The sequence below is a fragment of the Rhinopithecus roxellana genome, chromosome 19, assembly GCF_007565055.1.
Source record: "Rhinopithecus roxellana isolate Shanxi Qingling chromosome 19, ASM756505v1, whole genome shotgun sequence".
In the NCBI taxonomy this organism is placed as follows: Eukaryota; Metazoa; Chordata; class Mammalia; order Primates; family Cercopithecidae; genus Rhinopithecus; species Rhinopithecus roxellana.
In genome coordinates, this window is record NC_044567.1 from 75838050 (window position 1) to 75854557 (window position 16508).

At 38.8% G+C, this 16508-nt stretch overlaps 1 protein-coding gene across 9 annotated transcripts in view; it reads left to right on the forward strand.

Moving 5' to 3' along the window:
• Window positions 1-16508, forward strand: part of TLK2 (tousled like kinase 2) — a 142517-nt gene that overhangs the window by 54969 nt on the left and 71040 nt on the right. For all 9 annotated transcript variants that reach the window (XM_030923440.1, XM_010380079.2, XM_030923438.1 and 6 more), the window contains one exon: window positions 5563-5730. In XM_030923440.1, coding sequence (XP_030779300.1) covers window positions 5563-5730 — 168 coding nt within the window. The remainder of the gene's footprint in view (window positions 1-5562; window positions 5731-16508) is intronic.

The following is a 16508-nucleotide window of genomic DNA, read 5'->3' on the forward strand; positions in this document are numbered from 1 at the left end:
GTCAGTTGTATCTTTATCCTCTACCAAATAAAATCATGTCCTCAGAACACTAACTGTTTACTCTGCTACTGATTTGGTGGTAGTTGTGTATGTTTTTATTTTGCCTTTTTTTGGTCTCATAAAATATTATTGTTTAATGCTATCAGTGTTTGTTTAGGTTTATCTGTGTATTTACCTCTTTGTACTTCTTTCCTTTTTGCATCCTACACCTTCCACCTGGGGTCACTTTCCTTCTGCCTAAGTATTCCATTAGTATTCTTCTAGAATATATCTGCTAGGGATTAAGTCTCTAGGTTTTTGTTTACTGAAATAACTTTATTTTGCTCTTATTCCTGAAAGGTATTTTTGGCTGTGTATGTTTTTAGGTTCGCTTTTTTTTTCTTTTAACACAATTGAGCAGTAATTCTTTACCATGTTCTAACCCTCCATTGTTACTATTAAGAAATCAGCTGTCATTTGCCTGTTGTTTCTTTGAAGGTATCTGCTTTTTTCCCCCTGACTGCTTTAAAAGTTGTTAGCTATGGTGTTCTGTAGTTTTACGATGATGTGTCATTTCATTTCTCTGGCTTGTGATTTCTTGGACTTCTGGAATTTGCGGGTTGGTGTCTTTCATTAGTTCTGAATAATTAGCCGTTGTCTCTTTGAATATTATCTCTGATTTGTTCTTCTTTTCTTTCTCTTATGAAATTCTAATTAAGCATACATTATACTTTCTAATTTTATTACCATGCCTTTTGACTTCTTTTTTTGTATTTTTGTTCTTCTTGTCTTTATATACTCCATCATGGGTAATTTCTTCTTGCCTTTCAGTTCCCAGATCCTGTTTTATTGTTTCTAGTTTGCTGTTAGCCCTGTTGAATTGGTTACTGCCTTTTGAAGAAAAAGAATTACATTTTCTGCAGATATTTTTAAGCCTGTCTTTTATTTTTTAAAATATGGTAGACACAATTATTTTATAATCTGTTTGATAATTCTAGCATCTGAAGCTTTTATGAATCTGTTTCTGGTGTCTCTTGTTTTTCTTAGTTGTTGTTCATGGCTTTATTTCTTTTATGCTTTGTTTTTTAACTGTGTACTCCTCATTGTTCTTGAAAAATTTTTGGGGGGTTTCTTTAAGATCTAGGATGAATGAAGATGTATTACTCCAGGGAAAATTTTTATTTGCTTCTTCCGAGTACCTAGAGATTTTACCTCTTTTATATACCACTTTAGTGCATTTGTAGCTTATATTTTGTGTAGTTTGTTTATTTTGTTTGCTTTATTTCAGCTACTGGGAAATATTGATTTGGATTGTGTCAACATTTCTCAAGAGAACCTCCAACTCTTACACTGCCAAGGCAACTTCCTTGCAGCCATCTGAGGGTGGGGGTAATTTTTCTTCTGGTTTACCCTTTCCTTGAGAATGTAGGTAGCTCTTTGGAGGCCCAGCTTGAAGTGGGAAGGGTTTCCTATTGAACCCTCTCCCTTGGGTGGGCTGGGCTTTGATCTGTGACTATCTGCTTGATACCATGTTGCCCTGAAAATGGAAATTCAAGATCTGCAGGGGCCCTTAGGTCATACGTGGCTTTGGTGTTTCTTTTACCTGTCTGATGTTCCTAATTTCCCTTAGATTTTGCCCTGGCAGATCCCTAATATTTAATCAAGTCTTCAGTGCTTTCAGTGTTTTTTGTTGTTATTGTTCGCCCATATTTTATCCTATCTGTATAGTTCCCCCCTCCCCCGGGAGAGGTTGGTTCAAACAGGAAAGGCTCTAGCCTACATAGGATATTTACATAAATGTTTTTAAATCTTTCAATCCTTGGCAGGTATTTATTGAATATATGGCAGAAGGTTTAATTTTACTGTTGCAGCTCATTCTCCCATGCAGTGAGAATGTTGTCATCAATGGGTATCACAGGTGTTCTGGAGCCTGAGTTTAAACTGTTACATTTGGTGGGGTAGGAGTGTTGATCATGAGGAGGACTCTACTCATAGATTCCAAAACTAACTTTCTTTGTCAGGATCATTTTATTTTTATTTTTTGACATGAAAACATTAAAGAACTATTCCTGATTAAGGAAAATTATTTCCTTTATTCATGCGGATTATGAAAGTTCAACTATTCAGAAATGGTGAAATAGAAAGTTCCCTCCAAAAGAACTGTTATTAGAGAGTATGGTGGGCAAATATTTCTAAACTTTTTGAGATATACGTGTATGTTTATATAATAGGTTTTCTTATTTCCATTGTATTACTTTATTTAACCAATATCTTGTAAACATTTGTATTCTATAAATAGTGTAACGAACATCCTTATACATACTTCTTAACTTACGAATTTTTCCCAGGTAAATCCCCTAATTGTAATTCCCAAGTCAGAATATGATCATTTAAAAATGTCATTACATAAATTGCTAGAAGGTTATTAGCAGTTTGAGAGTACCAATTTTTTCACACCCTGCTAATACTGAATTTTATCATTGTAACCTTTGCATAAAGAAAAATACCTTGTTTTAACTTGCATTTGTTCATTAGTTATATATATTAAACATCAGATGTTTAATGGCCTTTTGGATTTCTCTTTTAATGCTTGTTCAGGTCCTTTGCATATGTCTCTTTTGAAATATTTGTGTGTTTTTGGTTTTTGTTTTACTGATAGGTAAAGCATTGTTTGTTAAGATTTAATAAATTATTTATATTATTGATTTGTTATATTGTAAATACTTTTGCTTGTTTGTAATCTTTTCTTTTTATGTTGACTTTTACCATTCAGGTGTAAAAAAATTGAAGTAGTTAAATTTATCAGTGTTTTTCTTTTATGACTTACGGGATTTTTCTTATTCCTAGATGTTCCCATATGGTGTATGCCTATATGGTGTGTGTTTGTGTGTGTGTGTGTGTGTATATGTGTGTATTTTTTTTTTTTCTTTTGAGACAGGGTCTTGCTGTGTTGCCCAGGCTGGAGTGCAGTGGTGTGATCTCGGCTCACTGCAGCCTCTGCCTCCCGGGTTCAAGTGATTCTCATGCCTCAGCCTCCCGAGTAACTGGCACTACAGGCACGTGCCACCATGCCCAGCTAATTTTTGTATTTTTAGTAGAGATAGGGTTTTGCCACGTTGGCCAGGCTAGTCTTAAACTCCTGACCTCAAGTAATTTGCCCACCTTGGCCTCCCAAAGTGCTGGGATTACAGGCATGAGCCACTGTGCCCCGCCCATGGTTTATATTTTTAATGTCATGTTTAAAAAGTCCTTTACAACTAGAAAATTCTAAAAGCATTTGTTTATTTTTTCTTCTTGTAATTTTTATATGTTATGAAAGGTAGGAATCTACTTTTCCCTTTTTTTCTAATGTCTGCGCAAATGTCCTACCATCTTTTTAATAAGTTCCCACTGATATGAAACGCACATTAATCACAAATTATGTATCCATATTATATAGATCTGTTTCTGAATTCCGTATTCTGTGCCACTGGTCAATCTGTCTGCTTCTGTATCTGTATGATACTGTTTTAGTTAATGTAACATTGTAGTATGTTTCGATATCTGATCAAGTTTCCCTGATACTCTTTCTGAAAAATTATGTGGCTGATAATGATTTTTTTTTAAGTGAACCTTAGAATTTATTGTGAAATCCCACAAAAACAACTGCCCGAGAAAGCATGAGAGAGAACCTAGATGACTACTGTATCACCATAAGACTATCCCTTGGAAGAGAAAAAGGCCAAAAACAAAATTAAAACCTTAAACTTGGGTTTTAGAGAAATTTGATGTCTGTAGAATCTGAACCCAGGAACATGATATTACCATTTAATTTAGATCATTTTTAATATTCATCTGTGAAGCTGTATAGTTTTTCTACATAAGTGTTCTGCATGTTTCTTAAGTTTGCTTTCAAGTATTTTACAGATTTTTGTTTGCTACTTTGAATCTGCTTTTCCTTCTGTTACATGCTCTGATTAAAATCAGTTGGGGAAGCTATCGATTTTAGTGTATTTATTTTGTATTTGGCCGTCTTACTGAACTCCTTTTAATTGTTATAGTAATTTTTCCATTGATTTGGTTGGTTTCCTTTGTGAATAGTTATATCATCCAAAAATGACACTAAAAATCTTTGATTTCTAATATTTTTACCTCATATTTTTTCTTTTTTACATTGGCTAAAACTTTTATAACGTTTAATATGAGAATATGTTACTTTTGTTTTCTAGCTTTAATGAAAAGGTCTCCACTGTTAGCACCATTAATTATGATATTTTATGTTGATTTTTGAAAAACGTACTCTTCATTGCATTAAAAGTGGATAATTCCAGTCTTCTCTTTTTTTTGAGATGGAGTCATGCTCTGTTACCCAGGCTGGAGTGTAGTGGCACAATCTGGGCTCACTGCAACTTCCGCCTCCTGGGTATAAGCGATTCTTCTGCCTTAGCCTCCCGAGTATCTTGCATTATAGGTGCCCACCACCATGCCCAGCTAATTTTTGTATTTTTAGTAGAGATGGGTTTCACCATGTTGGCCAGGCTGGTCTTGAACTCCTGACCTCAAGTGATCCGCCTGCCTTAGCCTCCCAAAGTGCTGGGATTATAGGCATGAGCCACCGTGCCCAGCCAATTCTAGTCTTTTAAGAGTAGCCTAACAGTGTGTGTATCCTTTTTGGTATCCAACAGGAAGAATCTTAATTTATCCCTCCCTAAAGTTAATGTAATGAATTACATTAGTAGATTTGCTAATGTCTAATCATTTTTAGGTTTCTGGAGTAAATTATGCGTAATTGTGGTGTATTATCCTTTTAGTATACTGTGGAACTTGTTTTGCTTGTATTTATTTTAGATTTTTGCATCTGAATATAGTATAGTGAGAATAGAATTGAGAGTGAAATAAGCTTTACCTATAAAGTCACGGAAAAGGCCAGGCACGGTGGCTCATGCCTGTAATCCCAGCACTTTGGGAGGCTGAGGCGGGCGGATCACCTGAGGTCAGAAGTTTGAGACCAGCCTGGCCAACGTGGTGAAACCCTGTCTCTACTAAAAATACAAAAAAATTAGCCAGACGTGGTGGCACCAGTAATTCCAGCTACTTCGGAGGCTGAGACAGGAGAATTGCTTGAACCCAGGAGGTAGAGGTTGCAGTGAGAGCAGAGACCATGCCACTGCACTCCAGCCTGGGCAACAAGAATGAAACTCCATCTCAAAAAAAAAAAAAAGAAAAGAAAAGAGAAGAAAAGTCTCGGGATAGTGTCTTAATTTTCATTTACCTACAGGATAGAAATAATATTTCCTCTGTAGGGTTGAGGGCATTATGAAGTGGATTTGTAGAATTCTACAAAGTAACATGTAAATTCAGACTCTCATAAATATAGAACCATTAAAATATAATGTCAACGAATTTGAGTAAGATAGTCACATTTTTAGATAGGTTATAATACAATGATAATGTTGCTGTGCTCTTCATAATTATTTTTAGAGAGGCCTTTTTTAAAAAAATCATTCATCTTATATTTGATAACTGTTTTTAACCTGTTACATGTTTGGGCAGTATCAGATTATCTTTTTCATGTTATTTGTGTGTTTCTTTACTGTTTTCCAGCGACGAGTAGAACAGCCCCTCTATGGTTTAGATGGCAGTGCTGCAAAGGAGGCAACGGAGGAGCAGTCTGCTCTGCCAACCCTCATGTCAGTGATGCTAGCAAAACCTCGGCTTGACACAGAGCAGCTGGCACAAAGGGGAGCTGGCCTCTGCTTCACTTTTGTTTCAGTGAGTACAAAGCCTAAGTTAATTCAGATCCTTGCCATTTCCCTAGCGCTCCTTGATGAAGTTGGATTAATTATTTTGATAGAGAGATAAGGGCATTTCTAATACTTTTTTAAAAAATGTGATCTCCCGTTATCATCATTCCCAAACATGTCTAATTCTACATCACTTCTAAATGTGTTGTGTTTTTGCCAGTCTCTGTTCGTTCAAACTCCTGAGGGAGACTGCTTTGTCAATGCCTGAACCCACAATAGAAAGGAAGGAAAGCATCATCTTAGGTTGACAGAGAAGAAAATACAGATCAAATTCCATTAGTAACCAAGATATAATTAAAAATAGAATCTCCAAGTTTCAGCCATCATCTATGTAAGTTAATACTCAAGTCAGTACAGTTTTAGTATGTAGGCAGGCATTCTCACAGCAAGGTTACTGGTCATTTGCCCTGTATAGTATTTGGGCTATGTACACACTTGCTTTCTCACCCCTTCAGAGTATTGGTACAGTTAGCTTTCTCAGAAATATTTGGCTACCTGTTTGCTCCTTTCAGCTTACTTCTTTCTCCATCTTTGAAGAACAAGAATTTGAGTATTATGAAAGTTTGACCTCATTTCATAAGGCACTGTGAATGCAATTTGAACCAAATGTTATTTTTCCTGGTTTCTGGGCCCTACCGGGTCACCTGTTTGTTGCCAAGAGTACCAGAGTAACAGAAAGCCCCATCGCCCTATTCCTATTCTACTTTCAGGGGCATCTTTCAGAACTAAGTCACGACTTATCCAAATTTTGTCCCTGTTACCAGTTCATTTTGTCCAGTTATAATCTAAGTTTCCTGTTTATTTGCCCTATGGTATCTGTAAGTCTTCAATCCACACTACACCAACTGTGTTCAAAAAGATGCTGAAAATGGTGGGTAAGGAAAGGAAATACAAATAATAAAACAGTTAACCAGATAGGAAGCTATCATGCATGATTTGGAATGTTTTCTTATAGTTATGATAGCTTTACCTTAAGAAAGAGATACAAGGCCGGGCGCGGTGGCTCAAGCCTGTAATCCCAGCACTTTGGGAGGCCGAGACGGGCGGATCACGAGGTCAGGAGATTGAGACCATCCTGGCTAATACGGTGAAACCCCGTCTCTACTAAAAAATACAAAAAACTAGCCGGGCGAGGTGGCAGGCGCCTGTAGTCCCAGCTACTCCGGAGGCTGAGGCAGGAGAATGGCGTAAACCCGGGAAGCGGAGCTTGCAGTGAGCTGAGATCCGGCCACTGCAATCCAGCCTGGGCGGCAGAGCAAGACTCCGTCTCAAAAAAAAAAAAAAAAAAAAAAAAGAAAGAGATACAACACTCCTTGAATAACATCATTTCATTCAGCATCGTTTCGTGATAGTGTTAATTAGACACTGTGAGCTGATGCCACTGTCTATGTGGAGTTTGCATGTTTTCCCTGTGTCTGCATGGGTTTTCTCAGGGCACTCTGGTTTCCTTCCGTATCCCAGAGATGTGCACGTTAGGTTCATTGGTGTGTCTACAGAGTCCCAGTCTGAGTGAGTGTGGGTGTGTGTGTGCAACAGAGTGGCTTCCTGTCCAGGTCTGGTTTCTGCTTGCACCCTGAGCTGCCTGGGATAGCTCTGGCTATTCACCACCCACTGGAATAAACAGATAAATCATTATCTTACTTGTTTTTATTAATCTTACTTAAATATATGTAGAGCTCACTTTTATTTCAGTGTTTAATATTAGAAGTGTTTTGATCTTAATCATCAAAAGAATGGGGAAACTTCTTGAGTGAAGACAGTATAGTCCTATCCCCAGGTGACGAAGGAAATATACATACTTTAAAAATGGGATAATTGACCCATATAATATTGTAAGAGGGGCTGATAGCAGTATGGAATAGTTTCTTTGAGAATGCAGTACGCTATAGTGTTGTTTTAGAGGATGTATGTGTCATTCACACATTTCGAAATTGTTAATGTTTATCATTCACTTACTTTTGTTAAATCTTTGCTTTTTTGTTTTGTTTTGTTTTGTTTTTTGTTTTGAGACAGAGTCTGGCTCTGTCGCCTGGGCTGGAGTGCAGTGGCATGATCTCGGCTCACTGCAAGCTCTGCCTCCCGGGTTCATGCCCTTCTCCTGCCTCAGCCTCCTGAGTAGCTGGGACTACACGCACCCGCCAGCACGACCAGCTGATTTTTTGTATTTTTAGTAGAGATGGGGTTTCACCATGTTAGCCAGGATGTTCTCGATCTCCTGACCTCATGATCCATCCGCCTCAGCCTCCCAAAGTGCTGGGATTACAGGCGTGAGCCACCGCGCCCAGCCTTTGTTAAATCTTTATCTTGGATCTTACTTTTCCAGGAATAACCTTGGATAATCAGGGAGTTATTTATCTTTTGGTCATTTTTAAGGCAATAAAACGACCTCTTTTTCACTTGAGAGGAGTTCCCTTTGTTTACTCCACAAATACTGAGTGCCCACCGTGTAGTAAGCACATAGTTAAATACACAAGATTTGGTCAGCGAGAACTTGTTCCCCTTTCCATCTTGTAAAAAATATGGTTATGCAGGCTTGTGGTGGATGCACGTGAAGGACCTCCTGCTCCTATCAGCTGACACACTTTGCTATCAGAGGGGTAGCAGATGCTGTAGCCACATTGTTCTCACATGCAAAGAGGTGGCAGAGACGAGTAACAAAATGGTCATGTATGCAGAAGGAACATGGAAACAGTATGAAAACCAGAAGTCTAAATGCTCTGGTACAGTTCTGTTTCTCTTTGCTTCTTAGCAGTACCAGCCAGCATATAAGCTTAGTAGTATAAGAAAAGAAAATAGTAAAAGGGTTAGTATTAATATACAAGTGTAAATCAGCAAAGGAAAGCAGATTCATAGAAAAGTAGGTAAAGACTGTTTTTGAAAAGAAGGTAAGTGGCTTAATAACATGAAATAATGCTCAATTTTGGCCATAGAGAAGTGCAAAATAAAACAAGATAACATTTTTGACCTAGCAAATTGGCAAGGATTAATAAATTCGATAGTTCTTGGTGTAGGTGATAGTTTAGAATACATTCAGTTTTATTCTGTCTGTAAATTGTTGAAGTCGTATGGACCACTTGGTAATGTATCTCAATGTTAAGTTTACATATCCTTGGGTCCAGAAATTCCATTCCCATAAAATTACACAAAGATATTTATTGAGGTATTGTTTATCATTGCAAAAAATCTGGAAGCCGTTTCCTTTCCAGTATTTCAGAGAATACGACCTTCGCATCAGAACTCATCTGATGTAATTCATCAGCGACTGTTGATCACTTCTTTCTTCTCTAAGCATATGGTCTTCACTTGGCTTCCATTCTTGATTTTTCCTCACATCCTCTATCTCTGAACATTAGAGTGTTCCAGGGCTCTGTCTTCAGACTCGTTTATCTACCTTCATTTTCTTCTTAACATCCCTCTCTCTCTCTCTCTTTTTTTTTTTTTTTTTTTGAGACAGGGTCTCACTCTGGCTGGCTGGAGTGCAGTGGTGCAATCTCAGCTCGTTACAACCTCCACCTCTTGGTCTCAAGCGATTTCCCCACCCCAGCCTCCCAAGTAGCTGGGAGTACAGGTGTCTGCTACCACGTCTGGCTGATTTTTATATTTTTAGTAGAGACAGAGTTTTGCCATGTTGGCCAGGCTGGTCTCGAATTCCTACTCTCAGGTGATCCACCCGCCTTGGCTTCCCAAAGTGCTGGGATTACAGACATGAGCCACTGCGTTCGGCATATGTTCAGAATTTTACTACATCTAATTCTCTTCACTACTGCCACTCCAACTTAAAGCATTGTCTCCCACTGAGATAACTGGACCCATTGCTTTGACCTTTGTTTTCTTTTAATCTGTTTTCAGCAAAGCAGAGTGATTGTGTTGAAACATAAGTCCAGTCATGCCACTCCCCTGTCAAAAAGTCCTTAAAATGGCCCTGCATGGTTTGTTTTCCTCCACCCTGACATGTTTTACTACTATCTCCCTTTCTCATCAGATTCCATGCACACTAGTTTTCTCAAATACTCTCTCTCTCAGTGATGCTCTCACCTCGGGTCCTTTGCGTTGGCTGTTGCCTTTGCCCTAACATTCTTCACCCATATATCAGCATGCCCCGCTCTCTCAGTTCCCTCTGGTTTCTGCTTATATTTACCCTATTTAGAGAGGCCTACCCTGGCCACACTATAAAATAGCAACTTCTCCCCACCCGCCCCACCTGTTATTGAGCTCCTAGGCCCTGCGTTGTTTTTCTCCTTACTTTTATACCAGCTGACGTACTATGATAGACTTTTTTCTGACTTCCCCCCGCTGGAATGTAAGCTCCATCAGGTCAGGGACTTTGCTTTGTTCACTTCTGTATCTCTAATGCCCAGAACAGGACCTGCTCTAATAGGCACTCAGTGTAATTACATGTTGCATGAGTTAGTAAAAGCATTCCTTTTTTTTTTTTTTTTTTTTTGAGACGGAGTCTCGCTCTGTCGCCCAGGCTGGAGTGCAGTGGCCAGATCTCAGCTCACTGCAAGCTCCGCCTCCCGGGTTTGCGCCATTCTCCTGCCTCACCCTCTGAGTAGCTGGGACTACAGGCACCTGCCACCTCGCCCAGCTAATTTTTTGTATTTTTTTTTTTTTTTTTTTTGAGACAGAGTCTCGCTCTGTCGCCCGGGCTGGAATGCAGTGGCCTGATCTCAGCTCACTGCAAGCTCCACCTCCCGGGTTTACACCATTCTCCTGCCTCAGCCTCCCAAGTAGCTGGGACTACAGGCGCCCGCCACCTCGCCCAGCTAGTTTTTTGTATTTTTTAGTAGAGACAGGGTTTCACCGTGTTAGCCAGGATGGTCTCGATCTCCTGACCTCGTGATCCGCCCATGTCGGCCTCCCGAAGTGCTGGGATTACAGGCTTGAGCCACCGCGCCCTGCCGTAAAAGCATTCTCTATAGAGGGACTGGTTAAATGAATTGTAATACATTTGTACAGTGGAATGCTATACAGCTGACAAAAGAAGTGAGGTAGCTGTGTATATACTAATGAAAGATTTCTAAATATGTGTTGGTAAAAATAGCATGTGGCAGAATATTAAGAATTTGATCTTTTAAATGTTTAAAATTATTACGTAATTCAACGTTTTAGCATAGGAAATTTGAGTTTTTATTTTTAAGAGAGAGGTCTCACTATGTTGCCCAGGCCGGGGTGCAGTGGCTATTCACAGGTGCAATCATAGCATTATAGCATACTATAACCTTGGAACTCCTGGGCTCAAGCAATTCTCCTGCCTCAGTTTCCAGGGTAGCTGCAACTAGAGATTGCACCACAGTAGCTGCAACTAGAGATTGCACTGCTGCATTCCAGCCTGGGTGACAAAGTGAGACTCAGTCTCAAAAAACAAACAAAAAAAAATTAGTATTTGGACTCACAGTCCAGTGCTCATTCTATACCACCACACTAGCTCCCAGTATGAAGACTGTCTGTTTGTACAAAGACAATATATATCAGACTAGAGAATAAGATACCTGAGCTGACCTCTCTCACTTGTAACCTTATGACATTACAGCATACATAAAGATTCAGGAAGAAGGGAAATGTAGAGGGATTAGAAAAAGGTCATTTGCTCCTCTATTGGTGAGAATGTTGTCAGGGAAAATCATAAGCAAATAATTTCCTAAATTATAAAAATAGGACATGTACATAGCCTGCAAGAAATTGAGGAGATGGAGAAGAGTGAAATTCTTCCCTTGGATTCCTCAGAGATAACTACTGTTAACAGTTCGTGTTTTGGATTTTCTAATGATTACCATTTTAATGTCAAATAATATGTTCCTTATTTAATCTTATTTATTTATTTGTAGAGACAGGGTCTCACTATGTTGCCTAAGCTGGTCTTGAACCATCCTCCTGCCTTGGCCTCTCAAAGTGTGGGGATTACAGGGTTGAGCCACTGTGCCTGGCCTTATTTAATGAACTTTAAGTAAGATCTATTTACTCCTCATTATGAAAGACAAATTTAACATAACTTTCACCCAGTCTTTCTTTCTTTTTGGGTTGTTTAGTTATTGTTGCAGTATAAGTGTTTGATATTTAGTTTGTTATTTTAACTGTAATTGAGTCTTTTCTGCTTTGTAAATTATTCTAAGACTTGAAAACAAGGAACATTTACAATATTATGATTGTTTCATTGTTGGGCATTGCAAAACCAAATGATTTTATTGGACTCACTGAAGAGAAGAGAGACATTGAATTAGTTTAGACTGAAACAGTTCTAGTCATCAAGGTCTACTGGATCTTTTTTTCCCTTAATGACAAGTCTGTTGTTTCCTTAAAACTTGTGTCTTTTAACATTATGTAGATGTTCTTCACAACTTGATTTTTTAAAAAGGTAGTTTGCTTTTTTTATGCTCAAGTATTTTAAAATACAGTTCAGAAATCTTGACCTCCTATTTCTAAATAAATAGGCATTTTTAAAAAACATGTTAACATTTTGCTAGATAGCCAAATTAACATTATAACATATCTATTAACATCTATAAAATAGAACTTTCCTCTCATCATCTGTGCCTGTTGCTCTATACTGACATACAGTTCTGCTAGAAAGACAGGCTAAATGCTTAGTTCTTTCCTTTTAATTACTAATGAGGCTTCTAAATTTTTTTTTTAACTTTTAAAGTAGAGAGTTGTTCGATAGCTGTGCCAGATGGTAACAAACAGCTTTCTCTTCTTTGATTATCATAGCTTCATGGATTTTCATGGGTGTACATCAGTAAATAGAATCATTCTTTTTTGGTGCCAGTTGGTCACGGCTTTATCCTTTTACCAGTTGATGGATATTTAGGCTGTTTCCACTTCTTGGCTATTATGAATGATGTTGCTATGAACATTCATATATAAGACTTTGTGTAGACATACGTTTTCATTTCTTTTGGATTTATGCTGAAGAGTGAAATTGCCAGGTCATATGGTAACTGTTTTTGAGGAACTGCCAGGCTCTTCCACAGCAGCTGCACCATTTTACATTCCGAGCAGCAGTACATTCCAATTTCTCCATGTCCTTGCCAGTACTTGCTATTGTCTGTCTTTTTCATTATAGCCATCCTAGTGGGTGTAAAGTGGTATCTCATTGTGGTTTTGATTTGCATTCCCCAAAAAACTGGTGATGTTGAGCATTTTTTCATTTGCTAATTGGGCTTTTGTGCATCTTCTTTGGAGAGATCACTATTCAAATCCTTTACCCATTTTTAAATAGTGTTGCCTTTATTGTTAAGTTGTAAGCATTCTTTATATATTCTGAATATTAGATCTTTGTCAACTCTATAATTGGCAAATGTTTTCTATTCTGTGGGTGGTCAGTTTACCTCTTGACGGTGTCCTTTGAAGCACAGAAGTTTTTAATTTTGAGAAAATTTCAATTTATTTGTTTTTTTCTTTTGTTGCTTATGCTTTTAGTGTTGTAGCCAAGGCTTCACCTAACCTAAAGTCATGAAAATTTACTCCTGTATTTTCTTCTATGTGTTTTATACTTTTAGCTCTTATATTTAGGTCTTTTTTCCATCTTGTGTTAATTTTTGTGTGTGGTATGAGGAAGGAGTTCCAACTTCATTTTTTTTGCATGTGGATATCCTATTGTCCCAGCACCATTTGTGGAAAATACTGTGCTTTTACCGTTGAATCGTCAGCACCATTTTCAAAAATCAGCTGACTCACAGCAAGGGGTTTATTTCTGGGCTCTAAATCCTACTCCGTCTATATGTTTGTTATATTAGCCCGTTTTCACACTGCTACAAAGAACTACCTGAGACTGGGTAATTTATGAAGAAATGAGCTTTAATTAACTCATAGTTCTGCAGGCTTAACAGGAAGCATGACTGGGAGGTCTCAGGAAACTTATAATGGGAGAAGGCGAAGGAGAAGCAAGCACCTTCTTCTCAGGAAAGAAAGAGAGAAAGAGTGAAGGGGAAAGTGCCATGCACTTTTAAACCATCAGATCTTGTGAGAACTCCCTCACTATCATGTGAACAGCAAGGGGGAAATATGCCCTTGTGATCCAGTCAGCTCCCACCAGACCCTTCCCCCTGACATATGAGGGGTACAATTCCACATGAGATTTGGGTGGGGACACAGAGCCAAACCATATCACCTGTCTTTATGCCAGGACCACACTGTCTGAATAACTGTAGCTTTGTACTAAGTCTTGAAATTAGGAAGTGTGAGCCTTCCTACTTTGTTGGGTTTTAAGATTGTATTGGCTGTTTGGGATCTGTTGCATTTCCCTATGATTTTTAAGATCAGCCTTTCGGTTTCTATAAATAAACCAGATCGGATTTCATAGCAATTGTGTTGAATCTGTAGATCAATTTGAGAAGTATTGCCTTTTTAACAGTATTAAGTCTTTCAGTCCATTAACACAAAATATCTATTTATTTAGGACCCTTTAATTTCTTTCAACAATGTTTTGTAACTTGCAATATATAGTCCTATATTTATTTTGTTAAAATTATTCCTAAGTATTTATTCTTTTTATGCTATTGCAAATGGAATAGTTTTCTTAATTTTGTTTTCAGATTGCTCATTGCTAGAGTATAGAAATACAATTGATTTTTGTATGTTGGTCTATCATGGTGGAGTCTTGCTCTTTCGCCCGGGCTGGAGTGCAGGGTGCTGTCTCCACTCACTGCTGCACTCCGCCTCCCGGGTTCAAGTGATTCTCCCGCCTCAGCCTCCCGAGTAGCTGGGATTATAGGCACCTGCCACTACGCTCAACTAATTTTTTGTATTTTTAGTAGAGACAGGGTTTCACCATGTTGACCAGGCTGGTCTCGAACTCCTGACTTTGTGATTCACCCGCCTCAGCTTCCCAAAGTGCTGGAATTACAGGCGGGAGCCACCATGCCCGGCCTGGACTCATGATTTCTAATAATTTTTTTTGGTAAGACTTTTTATATACAAAATCATGTCATCTGCGAATATAGTATTACATCATTTCCAATCTGGATGCTTTTTATTTTCTTGCCTGATTGTCCTGACTAGAACCTTCAGTAGAATTTTGAATAGAAGTGGCTAGCTGGGACATCCTTGTCTTTCTTGTTCATGATTTTAAGGGAAAATGTGAGTTCTTTAAAAATAAGTATTTCATTAGCCAGGCGTGGTGGTGCGCACCTGTAATCCCAGTTATTCGGAAGGCTGAGGCAGGAGAATTGCTTGAACCCAGGAGACGGAGGTTGCAGTGAGCCAAGATTGTGCCATTGCACTCCAGCCTGGGTGAGATCTGTCTCCAAAAAAAAAAAAAAAAAAAGTATCATGTTTACTGTATGTTTTTCAGAGGTGGTCATTTTTTAGGTTAAGAAGAAAGTTCCTTTTTTTTTTTTTTTTTTTTTTAAAAGATAGGGTCTCATTTTGTCACCCAGGCTGTTGGAGTGCAGTGGCCTGATCTTGGCTCACTACAGCCTCAACGGCTTGGGCTCAAGCCATCCTCCCACCTCAGCCTCCCCAAATAGCTGGGACTACAGATGTGTGCCACCACACCCAGCTGATTTTTTGTTTGTTTGTTTGTTTGTTTGTTGAGCAAATTCATCTTTTGTCACTGACGCTGGAGTGCAGTGGCGTGGATCTCGGCTGGAGTGCAGTGGCGTGGATCTCGGCTCAATGCAACCTCTGCCTCCCAGATTCAAGCAATTCTCCTGCCTCAGCCTTCTGAGTAGCTGGGATTACAGGCGCACACCACTGTGCCTGGCTAATTTTTGTATCTTTAGTAGAGACAGAGTTTCACCATGTTGGCCAGGCTGGTCTTGAACTCCTGACCTCAAGTGATCCACCTTCCTTGACCTCCCAGAATGCTGGGATTACAGGCATGAACCACCACACCAGGCCCTGATTTATTTTGTAAAGACAGGGTTTGCCACGTTGGCCAGGCTGGTCTGGAACTCCTGAGCTCAAGCTATCAGCTTGCCTTGGCCTCTCAAAGTGCTAGGATTATAGGCGTGAGTGAACCAGTGCACCGGGCCGAGAAAGTTCCCTATTTTGAGTTTGATTTTTTTTTTTTAAATCATGAAAAGGGCTTTTTATTTCAGAGAAATTTTATTTTACTGTTTCTTTGATTATTTCATTTCCTGTTCTTTTCTCTAGAAAGCCATTAGGTAGTTTCAGGGTCTCTGTGCTATTCACTTTTCTTTTCTTTTGTGCTCCGTTTAACCTTTTGTTTTATCTTCTGGGAGATTTTTTTTTTTTTTTTTTTTTGAGCTCGAGTCTTACCCTGTCGCCCAGACTGGAGTGCAGTGGCACAATGTTGGCTCACTGCAACCTCTGCCACCTGGGTTCAAGCGATTCTCCTGCCTTAGCCTCCCGAGTAGCTGGGACTACGGACACGCACCACCACACCCAGCTAATTTTTAAAAATAGTTTTAGTAGAGACGGGGTTTCACTATGTTGGCCAGGCTGGTCTCGAACTCCTGACCTCAGGTGATCCACCCGCGTCATTCTCCCAAAGTGCTGGGATTGCAGGTGTGAGACACTGCTCCCAGCCTCTTCTGGGAGATTTTCTTGACATTGTCTTTAAGGTTACTGGCTGTGTATTCAGCTGTGTCCATTTTGATATTTAACCCACCTATTAAATTTTTTAAACTTTGATAATCTTATTTTGTCAATTTGATTGTTCATGTTCTTTACTGTTTAATTTTGGTAGCTACAGTATCCTTTTGATCCTCTCTGAACCTATTTTATTTTTTTTAATCTTAAGAACCTTTAATCCAGTTATCTAAATTCAGAGTTTCAGTTTAT